The 17,078-nt window shown below is 42.2% G+C and overlaps 1 protein-coding gene across 7 annotated transcripts in view; it reads left to right on the top strand.

Annotated features, from left to right (window-relative positions):
• The window catches only part of TNIK (TRAF2 and NCK interacting kinase), a 377,380-nt gene that overhangs the window by 72,457 nt on the left and 287,845 nt on the right, over nt 1–17,078 (top strand). For all 7 annotated transcript variants that reach the window (XM_077880331.1, XM_077880329.1, XM_077880327.1 and 4 more), the window contains exon 2: nt 9,519–9,584. In XM_077880331.1, the coding sequence (XP_077736457.1) occupies nt 9,519–9,584 (66 nt within the window). The remainder of the gene's footprint in view (nt 1–9,518; nt 9,585–17,078) is intronic.

The following is a 17,078-nucleotide window of genomic DNA, read 5'->3' as shown; positions in this document are numbered from 1 at the left end:
GAACCAGATTAGAGGCCCTTATGTACATACTGACCTTTAGAGCAACTTCCCACGTTTGAGCTTAAACAGACTGTGGGAGAGTTGAGGAAAGTTCTAGAAGCTGGAGATCCCTATCCTTGTCTAAAATCTACTCTTTGGCTTACTATCCTGGAGAAATTTCTCAGTCTGCTTTATGGAGTTAAGCATTCCTGACAGTGGGTGAGTTGGAAATAGTCTCTGAACAGAGCAGTGGGCTTTGTGCGTTGCACACGGGCACAGGCTGGTTTGTGGTCATGGCTCAGGGTCTCTGCGTTAGGAAGAGTGAGAAAGGCTGGCCGCTGAATCCCAACGGTTCACAAAGGATTAAAGTAACCAGTCTAGGGGCAGCCCAGGTGGCTCAGTGGTTTAGCGCCGCCTTCAGCCCAGGGCCTGATCCTGGGGACCCGGGATCGAGTCCCCACACTGGGCTCCCTGCATGGAGCCTGCTTCTCCCTCTGCCTGTGTCTCTGCCTCTCTCTCTCTCTCTCTCTCTCTCTCTCTGTGTCTCTCATGAATAAATAAATAAAATCTTTAAAAAAATAAAATTAAAATTAAAAAATAAAGTAACTGGTCTACCAAAATCAAAATAAATATCCAAGTGAATGTTATAAGTCCTTCTGGGCTCTTATGGGAAGGCAGGAGCTCTGAGCAACCATTGGCACATTTTACTTCTGGTTCCCAGCTGCCTGGCTGGTCATATTACCTGGTTGGAGGTCACTGGCCCTTCCGTGGTTTCATTGTTAAACCACAAGGTCTTCACCATCCCAGTAACCCCAAGTGAACGTCAGCATTGGCCATTTGTAGAGAAGTGAGTAACGACAGTCTTGCATTCAAAATATCTGGATTTGACTCCCACCTCTACTACTAACCAATGCTGACACCTTGGGCAACTTTTCATAATACCAGCAGCAATAGCAAGAATAATATTAGCGACTTATAGTTATGAAGGATTAGTGTGCCTTGCGCTAAATGCTTTTTATATGTTGTTTCTGGTGCTCATGACAATCCCCACAGGATGTATTTTTATCCTAACATTACAGCCTGGTCTTGGCTGCTGTCTCCACCACATACTATTTAACCTGGGGTTACTACTAAATAGTTACTAAGTAAGTTCCTGAATTCCTTGAAGCCTTAGTTTCATCATCTGAAAATGGGGTTTAGTAATATGCACACCCCATGGTTGCTGTAAGGATTAAATATGAATAAAATCACATAAAGCATTTAGGCCATTGTCTACTCAGGAGCTAGTGAGGATGACCATTATAGCTTACGGTCTGGCAGCTATTGCTCCGAGAAGCCAGGTTTCAGATCTAATTTTAAAGGCTGCCTTTGTGAGGACAGGCTGGGGCTGCAGAGGCCTGAGTGGGCAGGTGACCAGGAGCAGGGTGCGTGGGAAGCTGTTTCACTCCCAACGGCTGCTCCTTAGCAGGTGGAACTGAACAGGTAGCAAGCCAAGCGGGAGGTGAGGAGTCGCTGGCCTTTCTGTTCTGGGGACTAGAAGCCACCATCATCCAGGGTGATGTTGCTTGACGCTTGGCTGGGACCATGTCCTGACCCTGCCGGGAACCGGTTTTGGACACCAATACCAGCCAGCCAGGCCCAACTGTGTGGGGGATGGTGTCCTGGAGTCAGCCTGTATCAGTACCACCCTTCCCAAAGGACCACCCCGGGCAAGTGGAGCTGGGGAGGTGGCTAGCACATTCGCATGCAGGAGGCACCCTTGCCAGGACGCCAGGCCAAGTGGGATTACCCCACTTTACAGGTGGGAAAACCAGAATATGAGAGCTCAGATGACACTGGCAAGGAGTAGAGTCGCAAATTGAACCCTAACTTTTTTGTGCGAATCGTCCGATAGGTGTGCATAATTTACTCCATTCTGCACAAATGATCAAATGTGAAAATTCAGCGATCGTCATTTTATTTTTATATTTTTGAATATAGTTTTTTACTTGGGTTACCTGTTCTGTTTGAGATGCTGGCTTGGGCAGTATGTTAATGAAGGTAAGTCTGGATTACATTCTAGATCTCCCAGGTGCACACTCTCAGAGCACCTTGCATTTTTCCTGTGTGTTGCTTGTCATATATATTTATATTATAAATATAATTTACATTATATTTAATATAACTCAACTGTAATTTAATGGCTGTGCACGTGTAATTATGTGCTCACGTCTGTTGTTTCATCAGATTGGAAGCTCCAGGAGGCAGGGGCCCAGGTACCTTTTTCTACCTTGGGAAGTAGTTAGGTGAGTAGCACTCAGGCACTGAATAAACCCCACTGTGGAAGGTAAGGAGCAGATCCCTACATTAGAAGGAGGGAAGGTCGGTAAAAAAACGAGGGGCCTTGCCTGTCTGGGAGCCCAGCATGGGCCAGCGTCGGGCCGTGTTGCCTCAGTGCGATGTTTGCCAGCACTCTGCTCACTTCGGAAGAACGATGAAAAGCCTGAAGGCTCAAGATGAATATGTAGGGTTCTCCTACTGTTCCTGTTTTCTTTGTGCTGTTTTGCTTTTGTAAGCATATGCTTGTCAGTTAGGGCTGAAACCGAACAAAACAGCTGCTAAATATGGTTCTAAGAGAAATAACATTTTGGTCTTTTCAAGGCCCATACGTTCAGAGCAAGCACAGTCATTTGGCAGATGTCGGTAGGGAATCTGGGGGGTAGACAGTCATTCTGGGAGCCGTATCAGCCCTTTGTACCCTATTGGGTTCTGTTTCACCCTGCCACAGGACCGAGGACCCCAAGTGAAAGATCTGTTGCAGAACGGCTGCCCCTGAGAGGAGAGTGGGAGAAAGGATGCCTAGGATCTAAGCCGTGGGCCATAATCTCTGCCAATCCGTCTCTTATTGAGAAGGGAGAAGGGCTGGGGAAAATAGACCTCATCATCCTACTGATATATTTAGGTTCGTCTTTTGCAGTCTTTGGGATTTTTGTCTAGCGATGTTATTTAGTGTTCTTACAAATCCAGTGTCATGTCATTCAGGAGGCCTGGAAGAATTAAAGTATAACTCAGTGACCAGGACGATTAACCCCTACATCCTCAGTCTCTGCGCTGTGCTGTGAAGTCAGGCTGGAGCTGCCAAGGCCGCCTGAGTGGCCTCAGCTGATGGAAGAGAGAATTTATTCCAACATCCCAGGAGCCCCCTAAAGTTAATGTATCTTCCCGATTTCTCAGTAAATTTCTAAAGAGACATCTGTTTGTCCATAAATATCTGACCCTATCTGCTAAGTGCGTGGTGGTGGTGGTGGTGGTGGTGAAAAAACAATAGCTTTTCTTTTTATTGGCTTTGTTTGTTGGAAGGATACAAAACACAGATGGAATTTTTCTGTGGCATATTCCTTGTATATGAAATGAGTATTTTTTTTCCAAAGGGGATAAAAAGGAAGGAGGTGACTGTTTTTGTTGAAAATACTGTTATGTGTCAGGCCCTGAGCTAGTCTAGATACTTTCAGGGCTGTCGTAGTGACCCTGTGAGGGAGGTAATATTATCCCCATTTTAAAGATGAAGAAAATGAGACTCAGAGCAGTTATGAAAGTTGCCTGAGGCTGGAGAGCTAACAGATGGTAAGTCAAGGGCTGGGAATGCTAATTCCACGAAGCTGGGTAGAGAACCGAGTGGTTAAGAGCGCAGGGTTTGGGGTCTGACCAGCTGGGCGCCCATCCTGGCGCAGCCCCCCGTCGGTGGTGTGACCTTAACCACCTGCTTCACCTCTCTGTGCCTCGGTGCCCTCATCTGTAAGATGAAGACAACAGTAGCATCCGCTTGACACAGTTGAAATAATTAAATGACCTATGCCTGGAAACTGCTTATTAGAACAGTGCCTGGCACACAAATACTCATGAAATGTGAGCTATTACTGTGATTTTTACGACAGTGGCTAACCAAATTTGCCTTTATCAGGACTTGCTGAAAAGTTATAGTTTTCTCTTCTGACACAGCTTGCCTTTTGATGTGTAGTTATAGATCATTATGAAATAATGTAAACTACTCTACCTTAGAATTAAATTCTCTGTCTCCCAGCAAAGGTTAAGATCTGAATAAAGGCATGTATAGCCAACAGGGATTTCTGAGTTTGGTAAATGTCAACGATTTGCTCTTTTCTCCTTGGTGTATGTAACCTTCCATGCCGTCCGTCCTGGCTTTATGAGTAGCTAAACAAACACGAGAGAGAGAGAATTAAGCGGATTCTTGTCTCTTAGCTTTCTTGTCTTTGTAACATGATTATTAGGTACATCATCTGGTTGCATTGCACGTGGCCACATCCTGACAGCCTGTCTTCTTAATGCACCTGAAGCACAGCTTAAAGCAATGGACTTTATGAATTTTCTTCAGAAAATTTCTTTAGAAATTAGAGCTGGGAATTTCTTTAGAAATTTCTTTAGAAAATAGAGCTGGAAATACCCTAGGAGCTAATGTATGTGATGGTTGAAGTGGGGTAGGGGGGATGGAGGTAGTAGTGGCTGGGACAGCTTGTCTAGATTGAAAAATAAATGAGATACGTTTGTTAGACCTTTGGCTCAACATCCTGATCCCCCCACCTTTTTTTTTTTTCTTTTTTTGCAACTTCTTCTATGCATGTTGTGGAGCGTTGGGAGTGGGATCAACCTTATTCAGTAAATCATTGTGTCACCAGGCTAAGTGCTGGGGAATACTAAAATAAATATGTTATAGTTCCTGTTTTTTAGGGAATTTGTAATTTATTAAGGGCGAGAAATGGAAGAGAGGATGGCACGATGTGGAAGTGGTTATCATAGAGCCATGTACAACATGCTGTGGGTGCAGAGAGTTGGTGGTGCTAATTTGGGAAAAGCTTCACAGGGGAGGTGGCATCCTGGGCTTGCCTGCTGGAGAATGGTAGAAGGAATAATCTTGGCAGACAGACATGAGCCAAGGCAAAGAGACACGGCCTGTGTGGTGTGCTAGGGAAATGGCGGGCGGTTTGAGGCAGTTGGTTATAGTATGAAGTGATGGAACATGAGACTGGGAATGAAGACTGGGCTGAAGAATGACAGGACCTTGACTTTCAGTTTGAACCACCTCGTGTAGGATTCTAAAGCATGATGTGTTCTATCTATTTTAGAAATTTCAGTGTGAAGGGAGGAAGAATTGACTGAAAGCAAATAGTCCCAGAAAGAGAAGGCCTGTTGCATGAATGGAGTGGAGTACATGGATATGATGGAGAATTGAGAGATGAAATCCTTAGCACTTAGTGAATAACAGGAGGTTGGAACTTTGGGGTCAGCCAACTTTTAAGATCTAGGTGGAAGAAACAGAGTCTCTGAGAGAGACCGAGTGGAAGACAAGGGAGGGGATGTATTTCAGCAAGAGTAGCAATGTCAGTGCCTCAGAGGGAACAGCCAGGACAGGACTGAGAAGAGACCATTATAGATAAAGCGATTGAGTCATCGGTAGCCCTTGGGAGAAGTTGTGTTCGAGTCCTACAAGAGTAGAGAAAACAGCTGAATGAGTGCTCACCCCGTTCAAGCTGTAGCCCATCCCCAAGAGCCTAACTGGCGATTAGATGCGTTTGTGTAAGGGAGCATTCACAAACACCAGCTCTCCAGGACCTGGGTGGAGGTGGGGAGAGGGAAGCTTAGTGATGGTCAGGGCTGAGTTCAAGTGCCCTTGAACAATAGCTCTGCTTTCTGCTTTCTGGGATCTCAGGGAGCCCCCTCCTTGCAAATACCGACTCTAATTGTGCCATTTTGTCTTATTACTGTCAGCATACTCTAGAAGATACATGCTCATAGGCTTCTTTTCCAATTCCAAATCGATACTCCTTTGTAGCCATGATGCTTATAGTGGTTGCTGTGATGGGTCACCTGGATCTCATCTCTGCACCTGAGGCACTCATTGCCCACCTGCTAGAAGTCTGGGTACCTGGGGATTGTCCCTCGCAGAAGAGTGTCAATTCACACAAGATCAAAACCTCTGGGATGGGGATGGGAGGGGGGACGGGGTGGGGAACAGCCTGCATACAATGACTAGTCAATGGAGGTGGTGTGCAAAGGCCCCCATGCATCAAGGTGGATAATTTTGGGGAGTCACCCCAGCTCCAGAGCTCCTGTGGGATTGGATGAAGTTTTGGTTCTACTGTATCACAGCTGAATGCATTCTTTCTGTTCAGTCCTATCCTTTTTCCTTCACTCCCAGGGTCTTGATTCTGAGGCACATCCCCAATAAACTCCCTCTGTAAATATCAGTGATTTTGAGTTCTGTTTCCTGGGGAACCACTCTGATATGATGCTTGTTTTCTGTTTGGTTGCCTCCTGAAGGTGGGTCACCAATCCAACTGTGGTTACTCTTGCTTTTGAGCCCCTTGGATGCATCCAGCGGCAATACCCCCTCTCCCAGCAGTTGGAACAGAAGTCTCGGCATTGCACTTCCTTGGTTCTTATTGGCTGAGCCATAGGCCCATTGGTGGACTGTTCAAGGAGAGGGAAGAGCTAGAAGTCAGTCACCCAGCTACTCCTGAGACCAGCCCATTAAACCTCAGCCCTGAGGATAGGTCCATGAGATGGGTTGGCCCCTGAGCATAGAAACTGGTCCCAGCTCTGCATCCTGCTCTTGCGCTCCCCTTCCACCACCGCCACCCCCTGCCCCCTACCCCCTTATGCTTCCTAGGCCCCTTAAAGCAGGTGGTAGTCACTGTCCTGCTTCTCTCTTTCATTCAAATTGCGTTTTTTAGTCAAGGAAAAAAAAAAACAAAACAAATGTTGAAAACACAATTGAGATATTTCGAGCAAATGTAGAACCTCTCTCAAAATTTGTTGCAGAAACACCACTGAGCAAACAAACTACTGGGAGCACAGCTTAGAAACAAACAGCAGCTGCCACCATTTGTGGGCTTTTTTTTCCCCCTGTTCCCTCATTTCTTTCTAATTCTGTTTGTAATAGAACTGCTGCTCCAATGGCCTAGCAGTTTCACACACACCATTTTTTCCTTCCCATCCCGAGGGCTCCCAGGTGGTCTTCAGTTAGGAGGCCTCTGTCAGCAGAGCTCTGGGCCCTTACTGTTGCTCCTGTCACACGGTTCCACCCGGAACATCATCCACCCCGCAGACCCAGTGGGGTGTGGCTGGAGCTTCCAGACTTCTCAGGCTGGAGTGTGGTTTTTTGCCCTCCTGGCTTTATAAAAGCAACGGATTATACGGATGACAGTTTTTTCTCAGTGACAAAGTGCTTCAGCTGTTGGGTTTTTGCTTTATTTATTTATTTTTTGTTTTCTGTGCAGAATCTTGGAAGGCACACAGCAAAGGGCTGGTGTTGGGCCTGGTTTGCTAAAGACTGTCACTTTCTTTAGTTATTAGATTTATTTATTCATGGTGGGGAGGGGCAAAGAGAGAGAGAGAGAGAGACAAGCAGACTCCCCTTGGAGTGAGGAGCCTGACATGGAGCTTGATCCCAGGACCCCCAGATTGTGGCCTGAGCCAAAATCAAGAGTTGGATGGTTAACCAACTGAGCCACGCAGGGACCCTGAAAGACTAACTTTAAAGAGCTCTTACTTGTCACATTGACCTCATTTGTCTCCTTCCCCACGAATGGCAGCCTTGAAGCAACCCTTTGCCCTTTAAATGCTGCTGGTGATGGGTCGTTCCTCAGCTTAAACTTGATGGCCATTAGACACGAGTGGGTTGCCTGCTCTATGCAGGGTGTGGTGCTAGGCCCTCACTCCCTCTTCATCAGAGCTCTGCAAGGCAGGCGTCATCTCCACTTTATCTGCCCAGAGACTAGTTGCTTTCCCAGGGTGACCTGCGATCATGCAGACAGTCGAGGGAAAGCTGGTGTTGGGCCCAGGTCTGTCTGAATCCAAAGCCCAGGCTTTCTTTCCCTCTCCTGCTTTTCAGTCACCCTCATAATATATGGCGGTGCTCTCAGAAAACTGTTACTTCCTTTACATTTTTTTTTCATTTATCCTTCCCTCAGAATATATATATATATATTTAAAGTGAGTTAGTGGGGATCCCTGGGTGGTGCAGCGGTTTAGCACCTGCCTTTGGCCCAGGGCGCGATCCTGGAGACCCGAGATCGAATCCCACGTCGGGCTCCCGGTGCATGGAGCCTGCTTCTCCCTCTGCCTGTGTCTCTGCCCCTCTCTCTCTCTCTCTCTCTCTCTCTGTGTGACTATCATAAATAAATTAAAAAAAATAAAATAAAATAAAATAAAAATCATTAAAAAAAATAAAGTGAGTTAGTGCCTAACATTTAAAAACTAGGACATCTTTGGGGCACCTGGGTGGCTCAGTCAGTTAAGTGTCTGCCTTGGGCTCAGGTCGTGATCTCAGGGTCCTGAAATCGAGCCCTGCTTCGGGCTCCCTGCTCTGTGGGGGGCTTGCTTGTCCCTCCCCCTCTGCCTGCAGCTTCCCCTGCTTGTGCACTCTCTCTCTCTCTGTCAAATAAATAAATAAAATCTTTTAAAAAAAATTAGGACATCTTGGAAACAAAACAAAATAAAAGACTTTAGACCTAGCAATATCGTGCTCATAGGTTGACATAAAAACTGAGTCCAGCTCCGTGACCCCCCACCCCCAACCCCCGCAGGGAGATAGGGCTTCTTCAGGTTGCCGCAGACCCCAGCTGGCCCCCTTCACTCTTTGACAGTCAACTTGCCTCACCTCTGTGGACAGTTAAGTGTGTGATTCTTCATTTAGGCCCTTAACAAAACAATTTCTGTCCTGTTGATGGATCAGTAGAGGTCAGAGTCAGTTTATGCTTCTGTGTTGAATTTTACAGGCTTTGATATTTTTTTCAACTTTTGGGGATAATAATTCAGTAACAAATAAAAGCAATTACTGGACATTTATCAAGTACCCTCACATTTAGCTGACTCTGAGGGTTGGCAGACACCTGTTTGGTGGTCAGGACTTGCAGAAATCTCCAATTCAGTTTGTGTTCAAAATCCTGCAGGTACTCTTCAGGTACTGCAGGATCTGGAGACCATCCACAGGAACATATTTTGCAGGGACGGTGTGGTAGAGAGGAGGAGGTGAAGCCAAAGAAAAATGGGAAGAAGCAGCTACGTTGACTGTATTGGCCCTTGGGAACTGTTAACTACCTTATGTACGATTGCCCCATGACAGAGAAACACCCCTTTCTTGACTGTGTTCAACACAATGGCAGCTCAGAAGCTTCAAAGAGAAAGATCTGAAAAATTAGAATCCCTCTCAGGATGATGGGTCTTTCATTGTATCCCGATGTGCCTGCAAATGTATTTCCATTTGGCAGCAAGAAATGTGTTCATTCTTTTTTATTGTTTGGGGGAAGTCATGTCTCCTTTTGTCTGTTTTACACACATCCCATTGAAATGTAAAATGGAAACAGAGTGGGTTTTGACTAGTGTCATGGCTGTGGCTGTCTTAAATCATAATAGTAATTAATAATAACATACGAGAACCCCCAACGCTGAAGTTATTTATTTGCTTATTTTAAATATTTGCTTTTGATTAAGACAATGCCTGGAATATTGTTTTGAATTTTTGTTTGTTTATGTTCCTTTAGGACCCTGCAGGGATCTTTGAATTGGTGGAACTTGTTGGAAATGGAACATATGGACAAGTTTATAAGGTAAGATCATTGAGTTTGAACGTGGCTTCTCTGTGGTTTTTGATTCATGAATGCTAAATAGCAGTGCCGTCTATTCTTGCTCATGTATGCCTTGTAACAGATTTAAAACAAAATAATATGCTTGTTAATTGACTCTTCATCTTTTAAAATATATCTGTCGTCCCATTGCCTAAACGGGATTCACCCTTAGTTGTATATTATAATGTCTCCATCTGACACATGAATTCCAATGCTGCATACTTGAAGCTCTTTAAGTATCCAATTTCCTTTATTTTAACGCTGCCAGATTTGGTTTTCAAAGGACTAAAGGATGCCTTTTACTTTAGAAATTTAACCTATTAAAGTATTGCAGCTGGAAAAGTAGATTTGTCATTGGCTCAGGGCATGAATTAAACTGAGCTTAGTGAACAGTATTAGGAGAAAACTGGCTACCTCACAAAGCAAAGGCCTAATGGCAGCAATGACTTTTAGAAGATAGAAAATAAGTAAAAGTTAAACTTGAGGAATAGGAAGTACTTTTTTCGTCCTTTTACTAATTTTTGCTTATAAGTTCTCTCAAAAGTGCTTTTAAAAGATATTGCCCCCCAGTAAAAGATCTTACAAAAATGTGGGTTGATATCCCTTCTGATTTTCAAAAGGAAATGGAGATGAACTGTTTTTGGATTAAAATTCAGGGGGTTTTAGTAAATGAGCTATTGAAATAAATGCCTTCAAAACAAACCAATTCTTTTCTCATGATTGTTTCTAAGGAGATAGCCATCATTTTCTTGAGTGGTAGTGAGATGGGATGGTGGTTTCATTACAAATGATCTCTTTTCGCTGTTCTGTTTTGAAAAGTTCCTTCTCTGATCTCTAAACTTCTCTTAGTGATTAGAACTACTCTAGAAGTCATCCGTATTGTAATGTTTCCAATTTTACAGAATGTCAAAAGTACACACACACACGTATACACATGCGCGCACACACACACACGATATTCTTGAGAATCTGAACACCATTGTAAACAGATGCATTTAAACCTTACTTATTGAGAGGTACCCTTTGGTGTCCACCCAGGGTGGACATTTCTCCCTTGCAAGAAATGATTATTTCTTAAAATGTCAACCCCTTGCAATTAGACAGAATGTAGTCCACCCAAGCTGTTCACTTGATGTTGATCCTGTCTGACACAGGAAAGAAATGTGTCTCAGCAATGCTTTTAAATACTGTCAATGAAGATAATTAGGTTGGAAGATTGTATTATTGAATTTTGAGAAATTGGATTGAACCTGTGAATTAATGTGGGCTAATGAATTAAGCTCTGATTTAGGTAGAAAATTACTTCTCATTTGCTGACAGTATGGAGTTGCAACTCTGTTGCATGCTCTTGGTTTTATGGTGCCATTGCTTAGAACCATTCCGTTGTACCATGCTTCCCACCTGTAGAAAATGCATTTAGGGCACAGTTCACAGCTTTGTCTACTAATCTAAGAGGTAGACTACACTCTTGGCAAGAGAAGACAACAAAGAGATTAAGTTAAGGATGAGAATGTTTGGAAAATTCAGAATTATTCCTAATTTCTTATTACCTGGCTGGGGGTGGGGAGGGGAGGAAACAAGTATCAAGAGGTGTCAGATCTTTTTAGAAAGGGAAGGTAGTTACCAACTATATATTTTTAAAGATTTTATCTATTTATTCTATTTTGTCTATGAGACACAGACATAGAGACAGAGATGTAGGCAGAGAGTTTGAGTCCTGAGTTGGGTATGGAGCCTACTTAAAATAAATGAATAAAGGAAGGAAGGAAGGAAAAGGAAAGGAAAGGAAGGAAGGAGCCATTATTTAGTGATTGATACAAAACTTTGGCACCACTCAAGCTGAAGGGAGACTGCAAACACATTGGGATGTGGGACAGAAGACCTGGTCTCTTTCACCAGCCCTAAGTATTGTTTTGTGGCATTGCAGCTTTTCTGTGCATTAGTCAAGTGAGAATATAATTAGAAATGCTTTGGGGACTTGTGATGATATAATTGAAGAATTAAAACTCCCTAGTCATTTAAGGGGTTGGTTTCTAGGCCAGTCAGATGATATTAAGTGGTGCCTGCTTTTATGTATGGAGATACCTGGGTTTCCTGAGCCACTAATCCAGTCCTTTTGTCACCCTGAGTTCAGAAGAATTAAAGCTTAATAAAATAGCAAAATCAGAGGCACCTGGGTGGCTCAGTCCATTAAGCATCTGACTCTTGTTTTCAGCTCAGGTCATAATCTTAGGGTCCTGGGAGTGAGCCCTGAATCTGGCTCTGTGCTCAGTGGAGAGTCTGCTTGAGATTCTTTCCCTCCCTCTCCCTCTGCCCCTTTCCCACTCTCTCTCAAATAAATAAATAAGTCTTTAAAGATAAAATAGCAAAATCAAATATATGTGAACCTAAAGAGAAATAAGGTGCAAAGCGATTGTTCACATTATAGATTATATTTACCTTTTATGAAATAGGTGTATTTCTAAAATACTGCAGGCATAAGTAGAAATTTTATAGCCCTAAGAAGAGATTCTTCCACAAAAAATTTTTACGACAAATTCTTTCTTTATACTAAGTATTAAAACTTTGATTTCATTTTTTTTTTTTTTTTATAAATCCAGCTTTTGGTGTTCTTGGATTTCATAAAATGAAGTAAAATTTTTTTGTGCAATTATATAGACATTATCTTTATTTTATGGAAAGATTCATTATAAGGTTGTTTTTATAAGTTATCCTAAAAGGGTAATGATATGATTTTATTTACAAGTAGCTCTTAAGAACCTATTTAATACAATAAATAAAAATGTGCACAAAAACTGTAGACAGTAAGAGAATATTTCCTGCAGTTTATTTGAATATGAGCCACATACATCTGGATGTGGAAATATAAATATTTTATATAAAGGTCATAGTAATGTTTAGCTTTTCAAAGTTATTTCTAGTCTTTCTCCCAAGTATGGCTTGGGCTCTCTGTCCTTGGAAGACTAGATTTATCTTTAGCATTTTGGTCCCAGGTGGTCAGGTGGCAACTCAGTATTTTTTTTTTTTTACTTTATTTATTGGTCTGACTCCATAAATAATAGAGTAGTGATTCTCTGTCAGGACTTTTATTGAGGAAATCATCTGCCTGGGGCTATGGCTCCCATTAAAAACCAAATCAACAAAAGGCCACATACCTATTTACGAAAGGTTTTGCATGATGCATATTGAGAGCTAATGGAATTCAGATACGTTTTTGTTAAAATAAAATAATTATTTTAATAGGTTGAGATAATTGTTTAATGTTTACTGCTAAAACACCACTAAATCTTAGCCACAGATTTCAAAAATGAATGTTAGTCTCTCCTGTTTCTTAATTTGCCCTTTTGGAATATATGTTGGTTGTTACAGAGATGGGGACCTATTTTATTCCAGATGAGCTTGGAATAAAATATGTGTGAATTAGAAATACGATAGAGTCCTCGGTATCTCTCAGGCTTTTCTCAAAACCTCCTTAAGGTTATACAGCATGAACTAAAGAGGCCACCTTGGATGTTACAGTGCATGGGTGAGAGAGCACTGTGAGTGAGTGAGTGACTGTGTGCTTTCAAAGGAGTGCAGAGGTCCTTGCAGGTCATCTAATGTAATCATTCCTCTGCCAAATGTCTGTTCAGCCCAACCTTGATCCCTTCTGGTCATGTAGAACTCACTACCTCCCAGTCAGTCCATTTTCCTGCAGCTCTCTTTGAATCTTCATTATCATTTTGAGCCAAGAGTCTGGCTTCCTAAGATGTTTACCATTTCAAGCTCATTCCATACCCTCAGAGCTATTTTAAAAAGTAAAATAAAATCTTCTTTCACAAGGATATATTCCTTCAGATATTTGAAGACTTCTCCTTTCTTCCCCCAAACACATACTTGTATCTCATTTTTCAAAAAGATTTATTTATTTATTTGAAAGAGAGAGAGGGTGCATGCAAGCATGCAGCAAGGAAGGGGAGAGAGAGAGAGAGAGAGAGAGAGAGAGAGAGAGAGAGAATCCTCAAGCAGACTCACCACCGAGTGGGGAAACTGTTGCAGGACTGGACCCCATGACCCATTTGGTCATGATCTGAGCTGACATCAAGAGTTGGATGCTTAAAAAACTGAGTCATCCAGATGCTCCTAAAAATAACTTTTTAATTTTAAATAGTTTCCTATTTTGCAGGACATTTTGTATATGTGATCTGATTTCTGATTTAATTCCTATAATACTTTCATAAAACCTTGTTCTCAACCTGAGGTCCTCATAGCCGTGGTTTCCTCTGTCTAGAACACTTTCCCCCAACCCTCTCATGACTGGCTTCTTTTCTTTCAGGTCTCGGTTCAAATGTTACCTCCTCAGGGAAACCACTTTTCATCCTAGTGTCTAATACAGATAGCCACTACCTCTGCCTCCTTCCCCCACAGACTCTATCACATCAGCTTGTCTTTATTGTCTTCATGGCATTGCCACTATCCGAAATCATCTACTTCTGTCTTCGAGTATATAGTAAACAATTTAAATGCATAAATAGAGGAAGAATCAGGGTAGAGACCTACTTTGTCTAGCCACCATTGTATCCCTAGTCTGGCACATAGTAATTGTTGATGATGATGAGGCCTAGAATTGAGCTTTGTTTTCCTGGATAATTCTTTTTATATTCATTTCCAGTCTTTCAGCATTTCTCATACAATATTAGTCTGTTTACTTCAGAAATGCATATTTACACAAAAGTAATCAATAAAATGCTCTGCTTATATTTTATTGTGGGATATGGATGTGGATTTTATGTTTAAATGAATTGTTGATAGTCTATAGAAGCCAGATCCATTTTGGACATTTACAAAATGAGACAAATCCATTTTCTGGGGGTTCAGTCTCCTGGCAGAGGTTCTCAAACTCTAATGTGCAAAACAAATATTTGGGAAATTATTAAAAATACAGATTTCTAGGATCAGTATCTGAAATATTGGTTCAGTAGGTCTGGGGTGGGGTCCAGGAAGCTACATTTTTATTAAGTGTATGAGTTCATTCTGATGGTTAGGGACATGGGGTCATGCCTCCAGAAACTGCAAAAATGAGTGTAGATTATTATCCTGTTGTAGGGCCACTTGAGTGAGTGCTAATCCTAATGCTTTTTGTAATCATTTACTTTACTATTTCCATGCTGACTCAAACTTACATCAACGGAAAAGGCAAAAACATAAAGATCTTAACCTGAGATATGATTCCAGCCAGTTTTAATTTACTCATTGGGAGATTTAACTTTTGGTGGTTTTTTTTTTTTTAATGTTCTTTTTTTAATATAAATTTATTTTTTATTGGTGTTCAATTTGCCAACATATAGAATAACACCCAGTGCTCATCCCATCAAGTGCCCACCTCAGTGCCCATCATCCAGTCACCCTTACCCCCTGCCCACCTCCCCTTCCACCACCCCTAGCTCGTTTCCCAGAGTTAGGAGTCTCTCATGTTCTGTCTCCCTTTCTGATATTTCCCACTCATTTTTTCTCCTTTCCCCTTTATAACCTTTCACTATTTTTTATATTCCCCAAATGAATGAGACCATATAATGTCACTTTCGGTGTTTTATTTGACATGTTGTGATTACAGTTTAAGGTTGTCCTGAATAACTTAAGATCTGAGAATCAATGTAGTCAAACCGACCTGGTATAGATAGAAGAATCTGAGCCTGTTCCATGAGATTTCCTCAAGTCTATTTATTGTAAGACAAAACATTTTAATAGTGAGAATATCAATTGTCTTGATATGGAAGTTAATGTAGCTTTACATAGTCCATTCTAATGAATTGTGAATTGTATTATTTGCGTCTTGTTTGGTAAGGAGTATGGGGAGAATGTTGTGTTTTTTTAGATGATAGTGGCATTTGGTTTTTTAGTCAAGAATTTCCAATACAATGAATGCAATGTGGCAACAGTTGTTGAGTGCCAGTGATGAAAGCCCTGTGCTTTGTGTGGGAAGAATGTAGAGTCAACTGAGGTAGTTCCTATGCTATGGAAGTATGCAATCAGATTATCTAATTAGGACTCAGAGTGCTTACTATGTGCTAAAAGTTTTCATATATATTGTCTTAGTTACTCCTCATGATTTTGTAGGGGAAAAAAACTAAAGCACTATTTATTAAACTGCATCATCACTCCAATGCGGGGTTTCTCAATCTTGGAACTATTGACATTTTGGGATGGATTACTCTTTGTTGTGGGGGGCTCTCTTGTGCATTGTAGGATGTTTAGCAGCATCCCTGTCCTCTATCCATGAGGTATCAGCACCACTTCAAAGTATGGCAATCAAAAATTTCTCCAGACTTTGCCAAATATTTCCTGGGGAGCAAAATTATCTCTTGTTGAGAACCACTTCTCTAAGGATAAGACAAGATACCCAAACTCCTAGCACTGGTGGAAAGAAAGAGTTGGAGTGTAGCATATGGAGCAGAATGCTACCCAGGCAGAGTAGACACCCGAATGGATGATGGAAGGGGGATATGGAAGAAGCTTGGAGGCCTTGGCATTTGCACATGTTGGAGCATAATTTAGCATTTTAGTAAGTGGAGAGGAGTGTAATCAAAAGGATTTTGGAGCAGAACTGAGCTCGATTCCCAGTCTGGTTCTGCCTCAGTCTGGTTCCTCAGAAGCCTGGGGTGTAATGTGTCTGGAAGACCTCAGGGGAGTGCCTGACACTCAGTCGGCCCTCAGCAACCTTGTCTTCTTCCCAAACACGTGTGCCAGTGGAGTCTAGCCTACCAGTTCTTTCCATGGTCCTATTTTTATAGATTTTATGATCTGAAAGAGGCATTCATAGAAGATGCAGTCAGAAACACACATAACCGTGTGCTTCCCCTTTTACCTTTTATCTCTTGGTATTTATGTATGCTCAGAATCGCATTATTTATATTAAATCCAGTTCACAATACTTAAATGGCATTTGATGGTGTAATTGCCATTTAGATACGATAGTTGGTTTTTAGGATTTAAAAAACCCAACTTCCCAGTAATTTGTAAAGAAATGGTCAATTATTAGAGGAAATAAGAATTGGTTGGAGGACTCTGAAACTCTGGGGGTGGGGGTGAATCATTTATCCTTGAAATGTGTTGATTTGAAGAGATCATCCTCATAGATCCCCATGTTGTTTGCATCTAACTTGGCTCAAGCCCATGCAGCCTCATGCTACTGAGGGGTAATGGATGAGATGATTGGCACCGTGAGTCTAGAGAGACCTTTGTGAGTGCCACAAGCCACGTGCCATGTGGAAAGGTCGCTTTCTCTGCTAGGTGGGGGGACCTCGAGAGTTGCCACCAAAACTTGCCACGGGGGATGATGTGGGATTTCTTGTTGCTACTAGTGGTTCTCAGCCCTCACTGTTTGTGGAAATCATCTGGATACCTTTGAAAAACAGAGATCTGGGCTCTTCTTTAGAGACTTGGTATGAGTTGGTTTGGTGTATGATTGAGTAGAGTTGGTTTCTCGAACTTCCATTT

This window comes from Canis aureus, chromosome 31 (assembly GCF_053574225.1).
Source record: "Canis aureus isolate CA01 chromosome 31, VMU_Caureus_v.1.0, whole genome shotgun sequence".
Classification (NCBI taxonomy): domain Eukaryota; kingdom Metazoa; phylum Chordata; class Mammalia; order Carnivora; family Canidae; genus Canis; species Canis aureus.
This window is presented reverse-complemented; position numbering and strand designations above follow the sequence as displayed.